The following is a 24,119-nucleotide window of genomic DNA, read 5'->3' on the forward strand; positions in this document are numbered from 1 at the left end:
GGTTTAAACTTCAAATGTATGCTTATAACCCAAAGATCTCGGTTCCTTTCGATATTCGCGCATATCGGAACGTAACTTCCTGAATTATGGCCCCTGATTGAACGAAAAATCGCATTTTTAGCTTGTGGACCCTATAGAGGTCATAATTTTTATCCGATTTAAAATGAAAATGTACTATTATATGACCGTTAGACCCTAAGGGTGGCTGAGTTCGAATTTCGTGAAAATCGGCCCAAAACTGACAGACAAAATGGCCACCCTTCGTTCTGAAAAGAGTGTAAAAATATCAAGGTTGTAGACCCTATAGAGGTCACAATTTTTATCCAATTTTGTTGAAACTTGAAATGTAAGTTTATAACCCAAAGATCTCGGTTCCTTTCGATATTCGCGCATATCGGACCGTTACTTCCTGAATTATGGCCCCTGATTGTACGAAAATTGAGTTTTTAGCTTGTGGACCCTATGCTATAGAGGTCATAATTTTTATCCGATTTATTAGTATGCTGTCGCCCCTGTCCGTCCGTCCACAATTGTTTGTGGACTCTCTACAGGTCACAATTCTTATCCGATTTTGACGAAACTTGAAATATAGGTTTATCCCAAAAAGATCTCGGCTGCTTTCGATATTGGCATGTATCGGATCAAAACTTCATGGATTATGGCCCCTGATTGTACGAAAAATCACGTTTTTAGCTTGTGGACCCTATAGAGGTCACAATTTTTATCCAATTTTGTTGAAACTTGCAATGTAAGTTTATAACCATAAGATCTCGGTTCCTTTTGATATTCGCGCATATCGGACCGTAACTTCCTGAATTATGGCCCCTGACTGTACTAAAAATCGCGATTTCAGCTTGTGGACCCTATAGAGGTCATAATTTTTATCCGATTTAAAAAACCGTATTATTATATCACCGTTACACCCTTAGGAAGGCTGAGTTGTGGACCCTATAGTTACTCGGGACTTTCTACAGCAGAACGGTGTCAAATGGCCAGCCCTTAGTCCAGACTTAAACCCAGGGTTCTTAATCCATTTTGAAATGAACCGGCCAGAATTGGGTCAAATGAGGTCCCAGTAGGAACTGGGTTTTAAAATTTTAAGCTTCCATTCCCTTTAATATAACCAGACTTCAACAAAAAAAATTCTTGGTAATTTGTTATGAGGAATATGTATTTAACTGTATGTAAATAGCACAAAAATAACGACAAATAGGTTCACTGTTCAGCAAAAAATTTTCCATATTAAATTTGTGTACCGGCTTAGAATTTATAGTAATATTCCTGAATAATTTACTGGATTATACATTTGTTTTTTTTGTTAGATATAAGCTGATACGGCACCGTTGTATTTCTTCATAACACAATTTGTAGTGTTTTTTCTATCAGGTAACTTGCAAACATTTTTTGTCCCCCGCCTTTCGAAGAAAGCAGGGGACTATTAAAATGGGTTCGTCCGTCTGTCTGTCTGTCTGTCTGTCTGTCTGTCTGTCCGTCTGTCTGTCCTTCTGTCTGTCCGTCTGTCTGTCCGTCACACTTTTTGGGACACAATAACTCTCTTCCTAATTGAGCTAGAATGTTCAAACTTGGTGTATGTGTTTATTAGGTCAATGCCTTGATGGAGTTCGAAGATGAGCATTTTCCGCTTAGGGTAAGCAGAGATAAGCAATTTGATTGGTTGATGCTTTGGGACACGATAACTCTCTTCCTAATTGGGCTAGAATGTTCAAACTTGGTGTATGTGTTGATTAGGTCAATGCCTTGATGGAGGTCGAAGATGAGCATTTTCCGCTTAGGGTAAGCAGAGATAAGCAATTTGATTGGTTGATGCTTTGGGACACGATAACTTTTAATTGAGCTAGAATGTTCAAACTTGGTGTATGTGTTTATTAGGTCAATGCCTTGATGGAGTTCGAAGATGAGCATTTTCCGCTTAGGGTAAGCAGAGATAAGCAATTTGATTGGTTGATACTTTGGGGCACGATAACTCTCTTCCTAATTGAGCTAGAATGTTCAAACTTGGTGTATGTGTTTATTAGGTCAATGCCTTGATGGAGTTCGAAGATGAGCATTTTCCGCTTAGGGTAAGCAGAGATAAGCAATTTGATTGGTTGATGCTTTGGGACACGATAACTCTCTTCCTAATTGGGCTAGAATGTTCAAACTTGGTGTATGTGTTGATTAGGTCAATGCCTTGATGGAGTTCGAAGATGAGCATTTTCCGCTTAGGGTAAGCAGAGATAAGCAATTTGATTGGTTGATGCTTTGGGACACGATAACTTTTAATTGAGCTAGAATGTTCAAACTTGGTGTATGTGTTTATTAGGTCAATGCCTTGATGGAGTTCGAAGATGAGCATTTTCCGCTTAGGGTAAGCAGAGATAAGCAATTTGATTGGTTGATACTTTGGGGCACGATAACTCTCTTCCTAATTGAGCTAGAATGTTCAAACTTGGTGTATGTGTTGATTAGGTCAATGCCTTGATGGAGTTCGAAGATGAGCATTTTCAGCTTAGGGTAAGCAGAGATAAGCAATTTGATTGGTTGATGCTTTGGGACACGATAACTTTAGTTCTAATTAAGTGAGATTGATGAAACTTGGTGTATAGTTTCATTACAGTAATACCTTGACTAAGTTTGATAATGAGCATTTTCTGCTCAGGGTAGGCAGAGCGATACGCAATTTGATTGGTCGAGACTTTGGAAAACAATAACTCTCCTACTTTGATTGTCCCCCGCCTTTCGAAGAAAGCAGGGAACTATTAAAATGGGTTCGTCCGTCTGTCTGTTTGTCTGTCTGTCCGTTCCGCTTATGGTAAGCAGAGATAAACAATTTGATTGGTTGATCTTCGAATTGAGTAAATGTTCATGCTTATTGTCCCCCGCCTTTCGAAGAAAGCAGGGAACTATTAAAATGGGTTCGTCCGTCTGTCTGTTTGTCTGTCCGTTCCGCTTAGGGTAAGCAGAGATAAACAATTTGATTGGTTGATGCTTTGGGACACTATAACTTTAGTTCTAATTAAGTGAGAGTGATGAAACTTGGTGTATAGTTTCATTACAGTAATACCTTGACTAAGATCGATAATGAGCATTTTCTGCTCAGATTAAGCAGAGCGATAAGCAATTTGATTTGCTGAGACTTTGGAACACAATAACTCTCTAATTATTTTCCTATTTCGGCGGGGGACATCAGCCTCACTGTTGGCTTGTTTGTTTTTTTCATTCATCCATGATAGACACACGGCACAGTGATCAGGTGACAACCATAAATGACTTTACAATTAAATTCCATATGACTGTGCCATATAGCTTTCAATGATAATAACCACAATATTTTAAAAAAAATAAGCCTGTGTCAGCATGTGTATAAAATAAAAAATCATAACGGTAAACACTATTTAAAACTAAAACTAGCATCACTGGTTTACTGACCTAATTCCAACCGATATCATGTGTCATTGGGAATTCGGCATTGGAGATTCATGATATATTATTAATGACTTTCTGATAATTACTACCAGAGTTATGGCCCTTGAACACTTTGAAATATCTTGTGGACACTCTAGAGGCTAAAGTTAACATCCCATTGACTTTAAATTTATACACACTGTTTAAGGTCATAAGAAGAAGAAGCCTAATGATTTTCAACTATTTTTGATAATTACTGCCAGAGTTATGCTATAGCCCTTAACCTCTTTGAAAATTCATGTAAAAGCTCTTGAGGCTAAAGTTAATATCTGATCGACTTTAAACTTATACACAGTGTTTAAGGTCATGAGACAAAGAATCCTGTTCATTTTTTAACGATTTCTGATAATTACTGCTAGAGTTAAGGCCCTTAATCACTTTGAAAAATCTTGTGGATGCTCTAGAGGCTAAAACTCCATTTCATTCATTTATTCACTCTAGAGGCTAAAGGTAATAATATAAATTGTTTAAGGTCATGTGAAAAACAATCAAAACAAATTCTAATGTTTTTCAATAATTACTTCATGGGTTATTACTCGTAATCAGATTTTCATGTGTTGTAAATGTTCTCATTACTAACGAAAGAAAAAATATGGGACAACACTTGTTGACTGCCCGTACGACTTAGCTGCTGTGGGCGTATGTTTCGTTGCCTGGCAACCTATCTTTGTTCCTTGCTAGACCCTCTGTTTTGTACCTCGGATAATGGGAAACCATGCTCAAAATTCCTGAGGAGATTTCCCATCCAACACCTGAATCGATCCCAGAACGTGCTTGTTAGTGTGCCACACATTATTGGCGTGCCATACTGCAATGTTTATTAAAACGAAACTATGTCTGTTATGTTAACTCAGTTTTAAATTTCAGGCATAATTGACCAAAATGCCAAAGAGTACTAGAAGAGCCTCTATGCAGGCCATGTACACCATGAACAAACACACATTTAGTAGTGATGTCAGATTGCTTATGGAATGTACAGAAGAAGACTTGTTACCATGTCAGAAAGATAACTATAAAAATGCCTTAGATGAATTTAATCGTGTTTCTAAGTATATAGAAAATGTAAAGAGTGGTAAAGTTCAGATCCAATCTTTACCAAGTACTTCTCTCACATCTACAACTGGTAAGATTTAAATAAATTATGTTATTCTTGTTTTTAGACAATACTTGATATTGGTTCTTTAACTAGAACTTAAAAATTCATGTTCCCACAATTTGTTTGTATCAAGTACATATCATATTGAATTATATTGCATTTTAGAAGATTAATTATGTTATTTATTCTTTGTAATTTTGGCTTGATTTCTTTTAAAGATCAACAAGTGAATGATCCTGATATCATAGTTATTGGTGAATCTCCACCTCAACAAAAAACTGTGAATCAAAGAGTTGCACAGAGACAAGCTGTTAGTAATTCCCCTGTTGCTAATTTGACCATTCCACCATTACCAGTTTCAGCAATTCCACAACAAGTTTATAAATTTGTAAATGGTCAGCAGTCCAATGTTGTCAAAGTTGGAAATCAAATCTTTATTAGACCCATGATGACAGTAGCGGTAAGCTTTTAAACAGTTCCATAGATAATAAATCAAATGAAATGGTGTTCAATTTCTTTCTCATCTGCAACAATGAAGATGGGCATGCTCCATGCAGTGTGCTTTGAGGGCATTAACTATTATCCTATTTTGGCAGAATACAATAAAAAAACTAAAACTCCTAAGGAGTATTGATGTGTTTCGGTATGTCACGTCACATCAACATTCAAGTTACACCATGAATTATGGAGTGTATTAACATCCAATACCTATTAAAGTGGAAAAACCTGTCATTTTGAACTCTTAATAAAACCAGAAGTTATACTTCATGACATAACTTTTTTTATATTAATTGTAAGTAGACATCAGGGTCATCATACTTACAAAGGTCAAGGGTGATGGAAAGGTTAGGTCACTATCTAGATGGTGAAAAGTCGAACAAACTTCAAAGTGAAACCGGAAGTAAACAAAATCGAAATTAAAAAATCGACTCCCTAAGGATTGTTGCCATTTGAAGTAGGTTCAATACCAAAAAAAAGTTTTCGAAAAATCGGAAGGACTCGGAAATTTCCAGAAGTTTCCGGAAGCCATCACAAAATCTTTTAATATGCCATTTTGAAGGCATTGATATGTTCCTCATTCCTACCAAGTCTCAACTTGATATCTCAAATAGTGACAGAGATACGCAATCTTGAATGTCAAAGAAATAATGAAGAAAACTTTCACAAATTTTTTATGCTAAAACTAATCGAGTGAACTACTGAATTTCGAAAAACCTGAAGAAGATCTGTTTAGAAATAACCGAGATACAGGCAACACTTCTTGTTCGTCAAAAATTACCCAATATATATTTAATATTTAGTTCCACGGTGGCCAACTCGGCCTACGTTGGTAGAATGTTTCCACTATGCACAGTTTTGGCTGCAACTTCTGACATCTAAAAATCGGCAAAAAAAGAAAAAAATAATAATAAAAACTCTTACGAAAACAATACGTGTTTCGCACCGAAATTGAAACCATCCTTTTTTAGTCCAAATTACTTCAGTTATCAGATCTCCCTTGATACATTGAAACACCGGAAAATTGGGGGATGCCAGATTGTCATTTCAGAATCTTCCGAAATGATAGAATTGCAATCAAGCCTTTTAATTTAGTCCAATCACAGCTCTGTCATTTCAGATAATAACTAATGTTGAATTAAGAAGTAATGAAAAACAGCAAATTTGTTTCATTTGACCGGGTTAGTTGAGTCAGCACAAGTGTTGTAGTCCAAAACCCCATTTTCACAAAATTTTTGTCATTATTTTTGAGTTGAAGAGATTTCTATTCTTGAAAATTCATTCAACTATATCCCCTTTGAGACAGAAGTGTGCACTACTCTATGGTATGTTGCATTATTTCAAACTGCACGCAGCGATCCATCTACGTCATACTTCGAGAGTAATGACCACTGCCCTAGTTAGCCTCCATTTAAAATGCTCATGTGATCATTTTGGGGCGGGACTTAATAATTGGACTACAGCTTTGTGTATACAACAGAGTAAAAATAACACTATCAAGCACATGTTTTATGTAAACACATGTCTTTGGGAAAATGTCAACTTCTGCCACTCCGGTAAAAGCGATATATAATATGTGCTAGTGGGTAATATTGCAATACAATTTATCTTTCAAAACAAGGTGAGATACTCCTAAATTTGTCTTCGCAAACAAAACTGCCTCTGTGAAATTATATTTCATGGGCGCCGTCATATTGAATAATTATAGGACTATTTTGTTATTCGGCTTTGATTCGTTTGACATCTTTCATACACACAGTGTCTAAATAAACATATTTAATTTCATTCAACAATATGACAAAAGAAGAGAAATAAATACTTCTAAAAATTACTAAAAGCATACTCGGTGTTTTCGACTAAAATCGTCGATGTAGGAATTAAAATGTTGGTTAATTAGCTTAGGGCCTGTTCTCAGGCGGAGCTAGCTGTAGACAGGCAGCCTAAGTTTGGGATGGCATTATTTCTGACTTTCAGATACATTTAGGAGTTCTAATTTCTGAATTACTGAATAATTTGATCAATGCCTGTGCAATGTTTTTGCAATTAGGACTTGTTTTGGTTCAACTTCAAGAAGCACTCTATGTGTTGATGTAGGTCAAGAATTAAATAGTAAGATTTTGTTTCTTAATATTAAGAAGTGCCCAAGATGATAATTATTAATTGTATTATCTTTGTTGCAGCCTCAACCGAATGCTCCTATGGTTAATGTGACACAATCTCAAATTCAGGCAGGTAGGTCTGGTCTGCTTAGTTATGTTTCTTTGGGCTAAAACATTTAAACTTGGTGTAGAAGATTGTTATATCTTGACTCTGGTCAATTACAATGTATGAGTATTTTCTGCTTAAGCAATTTGGTTGGCTAAGATAAAATTTGCTTTTAATTGAAAGTAGAGGGGGTTGGGAGATGAAACTTTGTGTCTCACTGTTCATGTAAATATTGGTTATTGGTTTATGTATTTAGCATTTAATCTAAGCTTAAATACAAGACCGAATAGATTATAGCTTTTTGCAATGGATAAATTAGTAAATCCTTATTTGAATGTGTCATCTTGGTATTTACATAATATGTCTTTACTTTCTTGAAGCTTCAAATTTGATACCTATGACAATGTTTGACAAAAGAGCAGAATTAGAAAGTCAGAGAAGACTAGGTTTATCAAAGAAAGAAGTAGACAGTAGTGGTAAGTATGCCTTTTAATCTGTCTAATTATAAATCTTTTTTTACTTCTTTACATGAAACCTGTTTCATGAAGCATACATAGTTATATATGCATAAGTTCAATAGAGTTGAATGATCAATGGTTGATTTGCATGTACAATAAGTTGTAAATGTTCTTCTTGATCTGGGACCCTATTTCTTTTTTATTTTATTTTATATACTCAATTGATTGAGTGTGATTAAGTATTGATTCATGCTAAAATCAGTATACATCTATCCATCTAAAAGTAGTGGGGTTTTTTTTGTAGGTAATTGGGTACCATTAGATGAGTTTTATTATGGCAAGAAAGAAGGTGATCCTACATATATCGAGGAGAAAGGTGAATACAGATTCAAGGTAGATATATAATTAATTTTAATAATTAAATGCAACATGTGTACATGTATTTGGAAACCAACAAAATTGGATTTGATCTGGGGTTGTTTTTTTTTGAATGGCAGTCTGACTTTGTTGAAAATGTTATGCCTTCAACAAATAAAATCTTGTGTTGTGATATAACTGATTTTTGTTTTACACTGATGACACGGTTAGCTTAAAATGAAGAAACAAAAATTATTAAACCACTTAATGTTTTGAATCGCTAATTGAAATAATAATAAGATCAAACCAATTCAATAACTTTTTACTGTCCCCTACTTTTTATTAGGAGAATATCTTGACTGAGTATGATGGATGAGCACTTTGGAATGTTCAAACTTGTTCATTAGGCAAATGTCTCAAAAGGATTATCTCCTTTAACTGATAGATATTAAATGCGATTTACAAAATGTGCATTCATGCATATCATTTATATCATCAACCATCTACTTCACTTGTTTAAAGGAATCTGATATTAAAGACAATTCAGAAGAAAGTTTAGTTGTGATCATTGCCCTACAGTTTAATTATTATTTGGTTGTTTATTATTTATCTTTATTAGTGTTGGTTCTGTTCTAAGATGTTATATAATAATGTGAAAACTATGATGCATATGCAAGGTCATATTGATAGTGAAAAACAACAGAATCTGGATCTTAGTGACTTAACACAATGTAAACATTGTTATAAACAGTTTGATACACCATTTGAGATGCAAACACACATTGAAAAGGTAAGATGAAATGTTATGTACATATATGTAAACAAAACTGTAAGTGTATGTTGGATAACTTTTTGATTATTCCAATGTTTGTTTTTGTCTACATGGTGAATTACATTAGTTAAACACAGAACTTATGTCTGGCATATGCCTTTAAAATGAGTTTATCTGCCATTTCAAACTTGGTGTAGTTGTGCATTCTACCTTTTTATACGCCCACATGGGAATGTGGTTGTATATTGCCGTTGCTTCCGTCCATTTATCATATGATTGTTTTGAAATTGATTTATGCATTAGTGAAATGAAGAAGCCTATTTAATTTCAATAACTTCTGTTAATTTCTTCTGGAGTTATGGCCCTTGTTTCACTTTGTTGCACCTTGTGAATGCTCTAACGACAAAAGTTATCAACCGATCTGTATAAAATTTATATGCATTATTTAAATTAGTAAAACAAAGAAGCCTATTGAATTTCAGCAATTTCCATTAATTACATCTAGAGTTATGGCCCTTGTTTCACTTTCACTTGAATCTTGTGAATGCTCTAATGACAACAGTTATCATCCGATCTGTTTGAAATTGATATGCATCATTTAAATTAGTGCTACGAAGAAGCCTATTGAATTTCAGAAATTTCCGTTAATTACGCCGTGAGTTATGGCCCTTGTTTCACTTTATTGTACCTTGTGAATGCTCTAACGTCAAAAGTTATTATCCAAAACAAAGAAGCCTATTGAATTTCAGCAGTTTCCGTTAATTACATCTAGAGTTATGGCCCTTGTTTCACGTTGTTGAATTTTGTGAACGCTCTAATGACAACAGTTATCATCCGATCTGTTTGAAATTGATATGCATCATTTAAATTAGTGCAATGAAGAAGCCTATGGAATTTCAGCAATTTCCGTTAATTACGCTGTGAGTTATGGCCCTTGTTTCACTTTGTTGTACCTTGTGAATGCTCTAATGTTAAAAGTTATTATCCAATCTGTATGAAATTTATATGTATCGTTTAAATTAGTAAAACGAACAAGCCTATTGAGTTTCAGCAAATTTCCATTAATTACATCTAGAGTTATGGCCCTTGTTTCACTTTGTTGAAACGTTATCACCCAATCTGTATGAAATTCATATGCATCATTTAAATTAGTAAAATGAAGAATCCTATTGAATGTCAGCAATTTATGTCAATTACTTCTAAAATTATGGCCCTTGTTTTACTTTGTTGAACCGTGTGAACGTTCGAATGACAAAAGTTATCATCCGATCTGTATGAAATTTATATGCATTATTTGAATTAGTAAAACAAAAAAGCCTGTCGATATTTAACAATTTCTGTAGATTACTTCCAGAGTATGGCCCTTGTTTTAGTTTTTAGAACCTTGTGAACCCCCAAACGACGAAAATTATAATGTCATCTGTATGAAATTGTCTATTAAATGCCTCTAATTACCTACAAAAGAATAAATATGCGACAACCCTTGTCTACTGCTCGAACAATTTAGCTGCTGTGAGCTTATGTTTTGTTGCCTGGCAACCTATCTTTTGTAAAATTTCTTATAAACATTTTCAGGTTCATCTAAACAATAGTAATGTGTTAATGTGTAGAATTTGTGAGAAAGATCATGAGAGTCGAGTTGGGTTAACATCACATATGAGACAGAATCATAATGCTTGTGAGATGCCCTATATTTGCCAGTTATGTGAATTCCGTTCCTCTATGTACAGTGATGTTGTTGATCACTTTAAAAAAGTAGGTATCATCCATAGACAGTTTATTTTAATGCAAAGAGTTATTTCTTTGTAGTAGGGGATAATGTGTTTCAAATATCAATACTCACTATTCAGAAACTTAACCTCTCAAGTTCGTAACTATATACACTGGAAATGAAAATATAATATGATCTTCCTATAGCACTGATTTCAGCATGGCTTTCAATGTCGATCACATGAAATCCTTGCTTTACTATAACCCTGGGGCCTGTTTCACGAAATTTTAACTAAGATAAAATCCAAATTTTAGTAATTTGATTGGATAATATTACCGGTAGATTGATTTTAGTGCTTAGACAATCAAAATTGAAGTATCTACTAAAATTTGGATTTTATCTTTAGTTAAGATTTCGAGAAACAGGGCCCTGGACATCAGTGGTATAGTAAATCCCTGTTGTAGTCAGTTAACAGAGAGAGTACAGATAAATCCTGCTCAATGACCCAACTCATTATTATGGGTTTTCTGCATAACCATATTTTTTTAAAAAAAGATTTCCTTCTCTATTACTTATAAATTACTCGTTAATACTGACAACTCACACTATTAAGACCAGTTAGATAGTTCTGCAACTCATCTTATTACCAGGACTTCACAGCACTCCTATTAAGAGCGAGTACTAATATTATTGAAGGATTGATGGCAATTAATTTTGAACCACTGATACCACGTCCGATTTGAAGAAGTTACAAAGCAAACATAAATTTGTTATACTTTTCTGTCATAATGATATTGTTTACTTTTTGCTTTCAGAAACAAGATAGTTTTCTGTCATAATGATATTGTTTACTTTTTGCTTTCAGAAACATGATAGTTCTGAGAACATGTTATGTTTGTATTGTCTAAAAGCATTCCATGTAAAATTTGTATCTACTGGTTGGGGACAAACACAAAATTATTATCATCATTTATTAAAACATCAGTCCAAAAATAAGATCCGCAAATGTCAAGTATGTAAACTGACTTTCTTTAACCCACAAGATCTTAAAGCTCATCGAAGAAAAGACCATCAAGCAAATATAAAAGGAGTTATAGGTAAGAGATGTTATTTAACAGATTCATTCATCAAATACTTAATTAAAGGATCTAAAATTCAATGGGTAATGAAAAATTATTGAATTGGATTGATCTTGTTTTGTTTTTTTCCCATGGGGCAAGCTCAATGATAATTAATTTTGTCATGAAATATTAATCAGAAGTTGGCTGGTTTACCAATATTAGTTTCATTTTTAGCCTACTGTGTTATATCTTAAGGGTTTTCGTATCCCACAAAACAAATCAATCTATAAAATCCAATAAAATTGTCAGTTTTCTGTTTGATGGGATGATCAGATTAACTGTGATTTTGCTTCAATAACAAACATGCCGAATAGCTAGTAAGTTTTAAATTAGTTTTCAAAATTTATTAAATTATTTAGAAAAATATTAAAAATTTTAGTTATTGTCATCCTGTGATAAAGGTGCATTGTTGATTTTATATTACTGGGACTATTGTTTCAGGTATGAATTCTAAATATACAACACCTGATCAAGTAATGATAAAAGTACCAGAACAAGGTTTACAACCAAAACAGATCAAGTCCCTTAATGCACCAGCTGTCTCTAAGGTTCGAGATAATCATCTTGTTTTACCAGGTGCTGTAAACCAAATTCACTGTATGGAATGTAAAATGTTAATGGGAACACAAGATCATTACAAGTAGGTATTTTATTGTAGGTTTATTCATTAAATTTCTTATGACCTATGTTTGTGTCATATCTTACACCTTTAAATATTAATTGAAAGGAAAGTACATGTTTAACATTTCTTATGAAGAATATTATTGTCCCCCGCCTTTCGAAGAAAGCAGGGGACTATTAAAATGGGTTCGTCCGTCTGTCTGTCCGTCTGTCTGTCTGTCTGTCCGTCTGTCCGTCCGTCTGTCTGTCCGTCACACTTTTTGGGACACAATAACTCTCTTCCTAATTGAGCTAGAATGTTCAAACTTGGTGTATGTGTTTATTAGGTCAATGCCTTGATGGAGTTCGAAGATGAGCATTTTCCGCTTAGGGTAAGCAGAGATAAGCAATTTGATTGGTTGATGCTTTGGGACACGATAACTCTCTTCCTAATTGGGCTAGAATGTTCAAACTTGGTGTATGTGTTGATTAGGTCAATGCCTTGATGGAGTTCGAAGATGAGCATTTTCCGCTTAGGGTAAGCAGGGATAAGCAATTTGATTGGTTGATGCTTTGGGACACGATAACTTTTAATTGAGCTAGAATGTTCAAACTTGGTGTATGTGTTTATTAGGTCAATGCCTTGATGGAGTTCGAAGATGAGCATTTTCCGCTTAGGGTAAGCAGAGATAAGCAATTTGATTGGTTGATACTTTGGGGCACGATAACTCTCTTCCTAATTGAGCTAGAATGTTCAAACTTGGTGTATGTGTTGATTAGGTCAATGCCTTGATGGAGTTCGAAGATGAGCATTTTCCGCTTAGGGTAAGCAGAGATAAGCAATTTGATTGGTTGATGCTTTGGGACACGATAACTTTAGTTCTAATTAAGTGAGATTGATGAAACTTGGTGTATAGTTTCATTACAGTAATACCTTGACTAATTTTTAATGGTAACTGGTAACGGATATTCTATAAGTAAATGATAAAAGGGTTTATGGAATCTCGAAGAAAGCAGGGGCTATTATGGGTTCGTCCGTCTGTCCGTCACACTTTTTGGGACACAATAACTCTCTTTCTAATTGAGCTAGAATGTTCAAACTTGGTGTAGGTGTTTATTAGGTCAATGCCTTGATAGAGTTCGAAGATGAGCATTTTCTGCTTAGGGTAAGCAGAGATAAACAATTTGATTGGTTGATGCTTTGGGACACAATAACTTTAGTTCTAATTAAGTGAGAGTGGTGAAACTTGGTGTATAGTTTCATTACATTAATACCTTGACTAAGTTCGATCATGAGCATTTTCTGCCCAGGGTAAGCAAGGCGATAAGCAATTGATTTGATTGGCCGAGACTTTGGAACACAATATCTCTCTGCCTCGGTGAGCTAGAATGTTCAAACTTGGTGTAGTGTTTATTAGGTGAATGCCTTGATGGATTTCGAAGATGAGAATTTTCTGCTTAGGGTAAGCAGAGATAAGCCATTTGATTGGTTGATGCTTTGGGACACGATAACTTTAGTTCTAATTGAGAGCGAGGACACTTGGTGTATAGCTTTATAACATCAATACCTTGACTAAGTTCGACAATGAACATTTTCTGTCGAGGGTAAGCAGAGTGATAAGCAAACACAATAACTCTCTTCTAATTGAGGTAGAATGTTCAAACTTGGTGTACATGTTCATTAGGTGAATGCCTTGATGGAGTTCGATGATGAACATTGTCTGTTTAGAGTAAGCAGAGATAAGCAATCTTATTGGTTGATGCTTTGGGTCACGATAACTTTGGTTATAATGAAGCAAGAACGATGAAACTTCGAATATAGATTCATTATATCATTACCTTGACTATGTTCGATGGGGAGAGTTTTCTGCTTAGGCTAAGGAGCGATAAGCAATTTGATTGGTCAAAACTTTGGAACATAACAACTCTGCTTTTAATTGAGGTAGAATATTTAAACTTGATGTAGATGTTCATTAGGTGAATGTCTTGACTGAGTTCAATGATTAATATTTCTTGCTGAAGCTAGGCAGAGCTAATCAATTTCATTGGTCGATGCCTTGGGACAGGATAATCTTGATTCTATCTGATAGAGAGTGATGAAACTTAGTTTATAGTTTGATTGCTCAATACTTTTGAAAAAAATAAATGTGCGATTAATTAATATGTGTCATCTATTTATTTTGGGATTTCGGCGGGGGACATCAGCCTCACTGTTGGCTTGTTATTATTATTCATTTTTAAAAAGATAGCAATGCAAAGCATTGAAATATGCCCACACAGCAGCGAAATCTTGAAAAAAAATATAGCCATATACAGCTGTTTATCTGAAAGAAAAACTTACACGTTGTCTAAATTTGATAAGGATGCCTTCAAGAAATCTGATCTATTTTTATACGCCCACATTTTCATGTTGATGTATATTGCCGTCACCCCTGTCCGTGCGTCCGTCCACAATTGTTTGTGGAAACTCTACAGGTAACAATTCTTATCCGATTTTGACGAAACCTGAAATATAGGTTTATCTCCAAAAGATCTTGGTTGCTTTTGATATTGGCATGTATCGGACCAAAACTTCGTGGATTATGGCCCCTGATTGTACGAAAAATCACGTTTTTAGCTTGTGGACCCTATAGAGGTCATAATTTATATCTGATTTAAAAAAACGTTTTAGTATATCACTGTTACACCCTAAGGATGGTTGAGTTCGAATTTCGTGAAAATCGGCCCTAAACTGACAGACAAAATGGCCGTCCCTCGTTCTCAAATAGCGTAAAAATATTATGGCCCCTGATTGTTCTCTATCCATCTCTTGCAAAATGTGGGCGTATCATCCCTGGCAGCTGCTGGTTTTTACAAGCTCTTCAACTAAACAGGGTTCATCCTCCATGATCCCAGTGCTTCACACCAAATTTGAAAATCGTTAGGGTTCATCCTCTCACAGTCCTAAATGTGTCACACCAAATTTGAAAACATCAATTAAAAACTGTAGCTTCGATGGCGTAAACAAGGTTTACAGAAGAGGTGGTGGGGAGAGTCAATAGAGTTCATCCTCTTACAACCACAATCCTTCTCTCCAAATTTATATAAAAAAAAAACTGTGTATAAGCTTATAGTAAAAATAAATTTCCTGTTGGAATTGATATTCAAACTTCATTTGATTATTGAAAATTCAGAATTTTTGACTAATGAGTTGATTTTTCTTCCAGAAAGTATATTCAGTGTTCTATGTGTCGTTTTGCTACTAGCTGTAGTTTTGCTTATGCTAATCATATGATGGGATTTCATTCTGGTCAGATGACAGCATTAAGTTTAAATGTTCCTAAAGAAAGACCTATGGAACATGTGATGTATTGTATGTGTGGATATGCTAGTATTTATGGCAATAATATAGGTGTGTTACCATTTCTCAATTTTAATTTTAAAATAATAATGTCTAGAGTTCACTTTAAATGACTACACCTTGAATTTGGCTCAAAAATAAGATTGTCTATTTCATATGTTGATTTGTTTAAAGATACATTATGTAAGTTTTAGATAAAGAGCTAGCCATTCTTGCTATAATAGTTAAAAAATAGATAATGTAAAATGAAAAATTTTAAAATTTCATTCAAATTACTCTATTCCGAGCAAGATATTAGCCTTTGAAGGTTTGACAAGACGTGCAATAATTTCAACCACCATACTGGTTTTTCGAACCTAAGTCTCGCTCCTCCATTTTGAAATTAAATCAAAATATGGCTGAACTGTTCAAATCATTTGATATCAGAGAAATCCGATGCTATTGAGAGTTGATTATGGCCTGGATCAGTTAAACATACATTATGCAAGAGCTAAATCTGATTATTGCAAGTCTTAATTTAGGCTTCAGATGTCATAGAAATTATAAATTAGATCTTTATTTACACAACAAGCACAAGATCAACTCTGTATACCCACGGATGGCTTGGATTTAAACAGGATTTCATTGATTGATTAAATTTTTAAATGGCGTCGTAAGCGGAGATTAACCGTTACGTTATACTTCCGGAAATAATTTTAGATCGAGGCTAAATGATAGATTGTACGAAGCGAGGCCGCTGTTGAGCGAAGCCGCATGTCCGTCAATTTGATTGAAAGTTCGATATACATGTATACGGCATTGATATTATGTTTAGTTGTGGTTAAAATGAGAGTTTGGATGTCGGTATTATAGGCTACGCTCTTTTGTCACTTGCGTTTACAGAAAAATTATACGCAGCTAACATCACCCCAGTTGAATTTCAGCTCCATTGGATCACTGTTCGGGAGTTACACAGGCCTACCAGTTACAGTACAAGAGTACACAAAGGCTAACAAGAAGTCGGCTATAATTATGCCTCATTGATTTAGTCCATTCCTTTCAAACTTTTGCTTCTTATCTATATATTAAAAGTCTTATATTTAATTTGTAGTAAAAATAAATGTGATACGAATTGAATTGTACAACCCTGTCTCAAACCACAGCCATTGAAAATGTTACTTGATAATCGTGATTATGTAGGTGGAGTTAATGCCTGTCAATCAAACGATCGTCCATTCTCAGAGACGGTGAAGAGACAGTTGACTCCCATTTCTAGTCAAAAATTACAATAGTGATAACTTTGTTCAGAATAAAGTAATTTGACTGAAATTTTCAATATATTCTTCTTTCATCATCTATTTTTGAACTGTTATAGCAAGAATGGCCAACTCTCTATTAAAATCTCCCATAATGTATCTTTAATTAATGTCTAATTAATAATTTAGAAAACATTTCAGGCCTAAAGAAAGACCTGCAATAAGCAGATTTAGCTCTTGCATAATGTATGTTTAGTGGGGTGACATTCTATCTTCATTGAAAATATATAACACCAGAGATTAGTAACAACAGAGATTAGTAAATAGATCAACTTCTGATTAATCTTTTAAAAGAAAAAAACAATTTGTATGACGCTTGCCTCATGACATCACCAACACACCAGATCAGCACAATACAATAATTTATTAAGTTCCTATTTTGGTATTCAGGCAGAGAACACCAACCTTGTATGCTGTTTTTTTTTTTTAATAAGGTCTTATATTTATGTTATTTCAGCTAATCATATGGTATACTGTACTAAGAGAACATGTTATAAAGATAAACCAGATGTACCTATAAATGACTACGAAAACAAAGGTAAACTGATTTATTATTCAATTTAATTAGAAAAGACAATAATATGGTGCTTTGGGTTAGTTATAAGATTATATTATGTCTCTGTTGTGGAATTATGTACTAACAAGAAACCGGTTTCTGTTTGCCCAATTAAATATGATTATTTTGGTTCAAAACCATCAAGACATCTGCTTTCTAAGGGCATGTTTGTTTATTTTAAAACAAGAAGTTAATGCATAATGAAGTTTTTACAGCCCAATGGTGGTCAGTCTAAACACTTGTTGAAATTTATGTTACCCACTCATATGTCAGCTAAATGTCTTATGTGACAAGTCAGAAGTGTTGAATTATATTGTCATATTATTTTCTTATTCACATTAAATTTTACAGTTTATAGGATGTTAGAACATATAATGATAATCATACACTTGTGAACAGTAACTATTGACACTAGACTCAATCTCATCCCATTTAGCAGGTCTTGAATCTCATTCAATTTTCATAATTATGGATGTCAATTTGTATTTGATTAGAAATCCAAGATCCAAGAAATAAACCTGGTGCCTCCTTGTTAGATGTTCTGGGATTGGTCAAAAGGCCTACACCGTCACAAAGTAAGACTAAAGAACAAATTATTTACTAGTTATACATGTTATTAACAACACCTTGTTTTTATACGCCAAGATTTTTATGTGGACATATATTGTCGTCGTCCCTGTCCGTCCGGACGTCCGTATGTCGGGACGTCTGTCCCACAATTGTTTGTGGACTCTCTACAGGTCATAATTCTTATCCGATTTTGACGAAACTTGAAATATAGGTTTATCCCCAAAAGATCTCGACTGCTTTTGATATTGGCATGTATCGGATCGAAACTTCATGGATTATGGCCCTTGATTGTACGAAAAATCACGTTTTTATACGCCCACATTTTCATGTGGACGTATATTGTCGTCGCCTCTGTCCGTCCGTCCGTCCGTCCACAATTGTTTGTGAACAGTCTACAGGTCACAATTTTTATCCGATTTCAATGAAACTTGAAATATAGGTTTATCACCCTAAGATCTTGGTTCCTTTCGATATTGGCATCTATCGGACCGTAACTTCATGGATTATGGCCCCTGATTGTACGAAAAATCACGTTTTTGGCTTGTGAACACTATAGAGGTCACAATTTTTATCCAATTTATTTTGAAACTTGAAATGTAAGTTTATAACCCAAAGATCTCGGTTCCTTTCGATATTTGCGCATATTGGACCGTAACTTCGTGAATTATGGCCCCTGATTGTACGTAAAAACGCGTTTTTTGGCTTGTGGACCCTATAGAGGTTATAATTTTTATCCGATTTAAAAAAACGTATTATTATATCACCGTTAAACCCTAAGGTGGGTTGAGTTCGAATTTCGTGAAAATCGGCCCAAAACTGACAGACAAAATGGCCGCCATTCGTTCTCAAATAGCGTAAAAATATGGTATATCAAGGTTGTGGACCCTATAGAGGTCACAATTTTTATCCGATTTTGTTGAAACTTGAAATGTAAGTTTATAACTCAAAGATCTTGGTTCCTTTCGATATTTGCGCATATCGAATTGTAATTTCCTGAATTATGGCCCTTGATTGTAGGAAAAATCACTTTCGTTTTAGCTTGTTTTCTATCCATCTCTTGAAAATGTGGGCGTATCCTGCCTGGCAGCCGCTGGTTAGATTGTTGACCCAATAGAGGTTACAATTTTGAACCAATTTTGATGAAACTTTACATGCATGTTTATAACCCAAAGATCTTGATTCCTTTCGAGATTTGCCCCCATCAGAACGTAACTTCCTGAATTATGGCGCCTGATTGTCCGAAAAATCGCCTTTTTTTAGCTTGTGGTCCCTCTTGAGGTCACAATTATTATCCGATTTAAAAAAACGTTTGATTATATCACCGTTACACTGTTAAGAAGGTCAAGTTTGAATTTCGTGAAAATCAGCCCAAAACTGCAGGACAAAATGGCCGCCGTTTGTACGCGAATAGTGTAAAAATATGGTATATCAAGGTTGTTGACCCTGTAGAGGTTTCAATTTTAATTCGATTCAGATGAAACTTGAAATGCATGTTTATAACCTAAAGATCTTGGTTCCTTTGGATATTTTCGCATATCGGATCTTAACTTCATGAATTATGGCCCTTTATTGTAGGAAAAATCACTTTCTTTTTAGCTTGTTCTCTATCCATCTCTCGAAAATGTGGGCGTATCCTGCCTGGCAGCCGCTGGGTTTTTTTGGTTTTTTTGTTAAATCTTTGCATATATTTGATTAACATAATTTTGGCACCAATGAAATAAAGTGAGGATTTAATAAAACATAATTCTTGTATCTTCTAGTACTTGAGTTATCGTATTTTACGTTGGATATAATAAGTTGATGTGAAGTAATTTGCAATTTTTCTGACCTTCTTCCATGGATTATTCAAAGCAGTGCAAGAGACAAATGACATTATTTGGACAGTGGCAAAAAGCTGAAAAATGTGCTTTGACTTTACTATATAGTGCAGATCATTAGTTTATTTATGTTGATGTGAAGTTAAAGACATATTTCTGACTTCAGCGGATAAATATATTGACTTATACCCTGAAAAACACAATATTATCTTCATTTTTATACGCCTACATTGAAATGTGGTCGTATATTGTTGTCGCCCCCGGCCGTCGGTGGGTCGGTCCGGCGTCCACAATTGCTTGTGGACGCTCTAGAGGCTAAAGTTAATATCCGATTGACTTTAAATTTATATACAGTGTTTAAGGCCATGAAACGAAGAAGCCTATCGATTTTCAGCGATTTCCGATAATTACTGCCAGAGTTATGGCCCTTGATCACTTCAAAAAATCTTGTGGACGCTCTAGAGGCTAAAGTTAATATCCCGTTGACTTTAAATTTATACACAGTGTTTAAGGTCATGAAACGAAGAAGCCTATTGATTTTCAGCGATTTCCAATAATTACTGCCAGAGTTATGGCCCTTGATCACTTCAAAAAATCTTTAGGACGCTCTAGAGGCCAAAGTTAATATCCGATTGACTTTAAATTTATACACAGTGTTTAAGGTCATGAGACGAAGAATCCTATTGATTTTCAGCGATTTCCGATAATTACTGCCAGAGTTATGGCCCTTGATCACTTCATAAAATCTTGTGGACGCTCTACAGGCCAAAGTTAATATCCGATTGACTTTAAATTTATACACAGTGTTTAAGGTCATGAGACGAAGAAGCCTATTGATTTTCAGCGATTTCAGATAATCACTGCCAGAGTTATGGCCCTTGATCACTTTGAAAAATCTTGTGGACGCTCTAGAGGCTAAAGTTAATATCCGATTGACTTTAAATTTATACACAGTGCTTAAGGTCATGAAACGAAGAAGCCTATTGATTTTCAGCGATTTACGATAATTACTGCCAGAGTTATGGCCCTTGATCACTTTGAAAAATCTTTTGGACATTCTAAAGGCTAAAGTTAATATCCAATTGACTTTAAATTTATACACAGTGTTTAGGGTCATGAGATGAAGTCTATTCATTTTCAGTGATTTTCGATATTTACTGCCAGAGTTATGGCCCTTGATCACTTTGAAAAATCTTGTGGACGCTCTAGAGGCTTAAGTCTATATCCGATTGACTTTAAATTTATACACAGTGTTTAAGGTCCTGAGACAAAGAAGTCTATTCATTTTCAGTGATTTTCGATAATTACTGTCACAGTTATGGCCCTTGATCACTTTGAAAAATCTTGTGACGCTCTAGAGGCTAAAGTTATCATCCGATTGACTTCAGATTGATACTTGGAGTTTAAGAGCTTGAGACAAACAAGTATATTGATTTTCAATGAATTTTTATGACTTGAACAGCTAAATCCATGATATTAAAAGTTTTGTATACTTAACGTTAGCATGGGGCAGAACTTTATAAAAACCAAACAAATTCTAATGGTTTTCTGATAATTTCTTCATGAGTGTATTATAAATGTTTCATTACCGAAAGAAGTAAAAATATGCGACAACACTTGTTGACTGCCCGGACGATTTAGCTGCTGTGGGCGTATGTTTTGTTACCTGGCAACCTATCTTAAATGTCATCAGTGACAATTGGTTAAATATGAGTATCAACATATTTTTTTTAAATCGATCTTTGATGATTTTATTTATGTGGTGCATTTATTTGTTAACTTGAAGGGGAAGATGTGGATTTAGAGGATGATTATGAGGGTATGATATATCTGACAATATATGCTTGCTGTATTAATAATTTGATATCAGTGCATTATAGCTTGTGTTTATAAAACAAAAATAGATATTCCTCTTCTCTAAATGGTTGCATTCCTTATTAAATACCCCTCTTTTAATCCTGCTCATTCTAGTTGCTTAGTTATGTTTGTCAGTCTTCATCATAATGCTTTTATAACAAATTTAATACAAAAACTTCATAATTATTCTAATTTTTGCCCCCTACTTATGCCATTATGAATTTAATTACGAACATTTCAAAATCATGACTAAAAATTTGAGTTAAGTTGAGAAATAAAATATTACAGACGAAAGTTGTCAGTTACGTGCAGTCCCTATCACAGAATGGTGGGATTTGAAAGTAAATTGACTCGGATTCAATCATACATGTTTACGACATGTCACGCCCCATAAAATTGCCTATTTGCGTAAATTCTATTTATGAACGCATGGTAAGAATCAAAATGGCGACAAGCATTCGGTTCTGACATTTAAAGTAAAGTTTTGGTAAATACCGATCCATTGGCAATCATTAAAAATGTTATACAATAATAACATGTTATTGTTAAGCATTATATGTCTAAATATTTACAATTTAGTATACCAAGTATCAGTATTTGTACGGACGATAGTTTTACTAATAGTATCAAATATTGGTTTTACCGACAACAACCGTATTGGCTCATTATATTTTCAGAGTTGCCAAAAAGTAACTTCCACCCAAGGCTTGACAGAAACTTTTGTTGTCCATTTTCCCATGTACTCCTGCAGTTAATTAAAAGTATAAATCTAGTTTTATTTGTTTATTACATAGAAAGCACAACAGAATGATGGGTTAATTTTAAGGTTCCTACCATGGTATAATGACGATTTGCATATCCGCCCTAAAAAGAGTGTGATCATATTTTGAGACGACTAAAGAACCTCCTTCCATTTCCATGGGGAATATTGCGGCATACCAGATGGTCCGGGCGAAGGCCCGTAAAACCATACGTCGAGCAAAGAAGTCTTCATGGCAAGGTTATGTCTCTAGGATCAATTCCCGTACCACATCCAAATCGGTATGGGTAAGGATTTGTAGAATTAAAGGTTCTATAGACATGTGGATAATCGAACTAAGTTGCAGCTTTGTTTGAATTCACTTCAAACATTTGGCAACTGAAAATGGATTTCGTTTTTCGAAATCCAAGACTGTCTGCATGCATTTCTGTCAGAAACGAGGTTTGCATCCTGATCCAGAACTTTTTTGGGATGGTAACCGCCTTCCAGTTGTGGATGAAACCAAATTTCTGGGGTTGATATTTGATAAGAAATTGTCATATATCCCCCACATTAAAAGCCTTTAAAAAGAAAAGTCTGAAAGCCCTCAACATATTGAGAGTCTTATCAAATATTGACTGGGGAGAAGACCATAAGGTCTTGCTCTGATTATATCGAGCATTAATTCGATCAAAACTCGATTATGGGTGTATTGTGTATGGGTCTGTCCGCAAGTCTTATCAGTTTAGGAATTTCGTACATCTCCAGTGGACAGTTTATACGTTGAGACGCATGAGCCCTCACTGCACAACAGACGTGATAAACTGGCCCTGTTGTATGCTACGAACATAACATCTTTACCAAATCATATTTCATTTAACACCATATTTAGACCCTATCATGAGCATTTATATCTGCTCAAGACTAAAGTTATTCTACCATTCGGTATTCGCATACAACCCCTTTTGTCTGAGGCTGGTATCAGCCTTGACAGTATTGCGAATACCCCTTTCTTTAGGACTCCACCATGGGCTGTATCTCCCCCAAAGATCGATTTTGATCTTATACGACATAAAAAGAGAGATATTAGCTCCATGGTGTTTCAGTCTCTCTTTTGAGAGCTAAGGTCTAAATATGGTGATTTTGCTCCAGTATATACAGATGGTTCGAAAGATGATGATCGGGTAGCTTTGGCTACCATGACACCATCTGAAACCATTTCTTTCCGCCTCCCACCTGCTGTTTCCATCTTTACAGCTGAACTCCAGGCCATTCTCCAGGCTTTGGAGTTCATTCAATCATCACAGCAATTAACAATAAAAAGCTTGAACACCCATTAGTAGCAGTACTATCTTACGAGTTTAAAAGCAAAAACATTGTCTTTTGCTGGCTCCCCAGTCACGTTGATATAAGGGGGAATGATAAGCAGATTTTGCTGCCAAAGCCGCTTTAGATCACCCCCTATCACCATGTTTAATACCATATCAAGATTTCAAAACATCGATTAATCATTTCATTTATGGCTGCTGGCAACGGTCTTGGGATCTTGCAGGCAGAAACAAACTTCATTATATTAAGCCTCTCTTAGGAGACTGGCCAAGCTCCTATAGAACCAACAGGAGAGATGAAGTTGTTTTGTGTTGCTCTCGTATGTAGGTTATA

General features: G+C 34.9%; 1 protein-coding gene across 3 annotated transcripts in view; it reads left to right on the top strand.

Moving 5' to 3' along the window:
- Positions 1–24,119, top strand: part of LOC126815458 (zinc finger protein 280D) — a 33,826-nt gene that overhangs the window by 1,878 nt on the left and 7,829 nt on the right. For 2 of the 3 annotated variants that reach the window (XM_050541105.2, XM_050541107.2), the window contains exons 2-13: positions 4,333–4,588; positions 4,780–5,021; positions 7,240–7,291; positions 7,645–7,740; positions 8,027–8,115; positions 8,699–8,869; positions 10,427–10,606; positions 11,428–11,659; positions 12,125–12,323; positions 15,490–15,674; positions 17,376–17,456; positions 17,969–18,049. In XM_050541105.2, coding sequence (XP_050397062.1) covers positions 4,348–4,588; positions 4,780–5,021; positions 7,240–7,291; positions 7,645–7,740; positions 8,027–8,115; positions 8,699–8,869; positions 10,427–10,606; positions 11,428–11,659; positions 12,125–12,323; positions 15,490–15,674; positions 17,376–17,456; positions 17,969–18,049 — 1,849 coding nt within the window. In that variant the 5' untranslated portion in view covers positions 4,333–4,347. Of the gene's footprint in view, positions 1–4,332; positions 4,589–4,779; positions 5,022–7,239; positions 7,292–7,644; positions 7,741–8,026; positions 8,116–8,698; positions 8,870–10,426; positions 10,607–11,427; positions 11,660–12,124; positions 12,324–15,489; positions 15,675–17,375; positions 17,457–17,968; positions 18,050–21,647; positions 21,681–24,119 lie in introns of all 3 variants that reach the window. The other variant, XM_050541103.2, reaches the window with a different exon arrangement.

Source organism: Patella vulgata, chromosome 3 (assembly GCF_932274485.2).
Source record: "Patella vulgata chromosome 3, xgPatVulg1.2, whole genome shotgun sequence".
NCBI lineage: Eukaryota > Metazoa > Mollusca > Gastropoda > Patellidae > Patella > Patella vulgata.